Source organism: Sphaeroforma arctica (assembly GCF_001186125.1).
Source record: "Sphaeroforma arctica JP610 unplaced genomic scaffold supercont1.4589, whole genome shotgun sequence".
NCBI lineage: Eukaryota > Ichthyosporea > Ichthyophonida > Sphaeroforma > Sphaeroforma arctica.
The window spans coordinates 1-2,380 of NW_014035969.1; the positions used below are offsets into that span (position 1 = coordinate 1).

A 2,380-nucleotide genomic window follows, 5' to 3' on the forward strand; every position below is an offset into this window, starting at 1 on the left:
ATATTAATAACAGAGATGTATTCGTGAACCCTGCAGCAACGGACAGGCATGTCCACTGGCGTCAATCTACGCACAGCACTTGCAACTTTATGAATGAAGACCAGAGCACACGCGACGCACATAACACACGCCAAAGAACTAAGATACACCACTTACAACTCGGTCATGGAGTTGTTACTGATGTCCAGCCATCTAATGGATTGCGGAAAGACGCTCAAGTCGACTGTCGTGAGGGCGTTGGAGGACAGGTTCATTCGCTCAAGGGCGACAAACGGACTGTGAGAGGAGCGAATAGGACGTGACTGGATGAGTATCATTGAGGCAGTGGTCGCAGAGAGTGTGTCAAGCGGAATGCTCGAGGGCACTTGTCGGTTGAGCTGAGCTTATCAGAGGACGAGAAACTGTGCACAGCAGATAACGGGACAACCAACCAGACAACGGGACAACCAACCAGATAATGGGACAACCAACCAGACAACGGGACAACCAACCAGACAACTGCCCCCACCCCCTCTCCCGGTGCGCGCACACACACATACGCACACATACGCACTTGAGTTGAACCAACCTCATAGCCCCGGGCCATATCATTGAGATTCTGTTGTGGCTGGCATTCAGCGATAGCAGTGAGTGCGGCACCAGTCCTACGTCCACGTCGGCTAATGCGTTGTACGATACGTCAACGACTTCGAGCTCCGAAGACGATCTGGATTGGTACAAGTTGTGAGAAAGGAATGGAAGTAACACATGAGCTGAGGCATTCTGGAGTGTCTTTCTAAGTATATAAAATGTAAAATGGTGTGTATGAGTGTCCTTTAGTGTATTTATACTCACAAACATATGTATGTCTATGTGTATCAGCTTTTGGGTATGTTTTATGTGTCTGCTCTTGTGTGTGTGATGTGTCTGTACATCCGTGTGTAAGTTTAGACTCGGCATTCGACAGGTGCCAGACAAGGCACAAACGGTGCCTAACGCGAGGATAGTACAGAACATTGCCAGTGACATAGGACATACTGTGACATGACAACCCACAGCCCACCACAGCTAAGCACAAAACCAGCACAAAACCTCACAGTGGAGTGATACATGGATAGATAGTTTGACATCCGGAAGAATCTGTTAAATAGCACAAATTGGATCCCAACCTTTAGATTGTCTGCAGCTTAAGCAAAAACCTATATATAAAAATGGATTATTTGGAATCACGCCGGTTAATCGCGCACCCACAACACAAGCAATACACCAACAAACACCTGACAGTACAAAACCAGCACATATCTCAAAACAACAGATAAGACACCCGTCCAATACACATCCACAGACTTGCAACAATCGGGCTCTGAGCTGCTACACGTATGTGATTAGTCCCCCCACCCACCTGAGCGTACTGTCCCCGAAGGAGAGCTCGGCAATGCCCACTGCGCTGAGGTTTAAATGCTTGAGATTGGCTGGGAGGAGGGCCAGGTCTATCTGGCCCAGGGTGTTGTGGGATAGGTCCAACTCTTCTAAGTCCGGTAGCGCAATAAAACTCGAGTTCTGGAAGCCGCTTATGCTCAGATTCGAGAGGATTCTGTATCAGGAAATGTACAGGTGGCGGGTGTGAGGGTACATAGGGTTATGCAACAATGCGACGTATCTTTGGATGTGCTTATATCTGAACAATTGCATGGCACTGGCTAGGGTATCGAGAAAAGCGTGTACGAATGAATATATATGTATGTATGTATGTAAGTGTGTGTGTATGTATCGTAAACACCAGCAGACTCACCTTTATTTAGGACGCAAACAAACCACAGATCCTATTTGCACACGCACATACATGCACTTATACGATGTGTCTATGCACGTGAAGACAGCGTGAGAACACCTCAAGATGCATAGTTGAACAACCTTGTATATAGCCATGGTATAAAACCATCCATCCCTATCTCTACGTCGCACACATCTTGACAGATTCAATCGAACACGCATACCCCACTGGCTTCAAAATAGATAGGCGGCACTTACAATTTGGTGCAAAAGGCACCACTCGGTGAGTGGCATTCGCAGATTCCCAGCTCAAAGGTGCCATCAACCTGTGCTGTCGCCTTTAGGAAAATATCGAGAAAATGAAACTAAGGTTAATCGACATGCTGACACGCCTATTATGAAACGAAACTGATACACTATCAAGCATATTCTGTGGGCATCTTTGGGCTTGATTATTCGCATATATCTATAAACACTCCATGAAATTCACGTATAGAAATAAAAATACATAGATCTTCACATGTGTAAATAAACACTCGTAGATACTCACATAGGTACACATACACTCATAGATATTCACGAATGTAAAATCCACTTCTAGATAGATACTCACATTAGCAAATATACA

General features: G+C 45.7%; 1 protein-coding gene across 2 annotated transcripts; it reads right to left on the bottom strand.

Moving 5' to 3' along the window:
- Window positions 1-156: 156 nt before the first annotated feature.
- On the bottom strand, window positions 157-2,091 carry SARC_14406 (the record flags this gene model as incomplete). 2 transcript variants are annotated; one of them, XM_014291456.1, is made up of 4 exons in its annotated part: window positions 157-276; window positions 569-706; window positions 1,382-1,573; window positions 2,011-2,091. In XM_014291456.1, coding segments are annotated over 4 exons (531 nt in total), but the record flags the coding sequence as incomplete, so codon positions are not given. The 2 variants fall into 2 exon arrangements, with proteins under 2 accessions (XP_014146931.1, XP_014146932.1); XM_014291457.1 differs by having other exon boundaries at window positions 554-706.
- Between the last annotated feature and the right edge of the window lie 289 nt (window positions 2,092-2,380).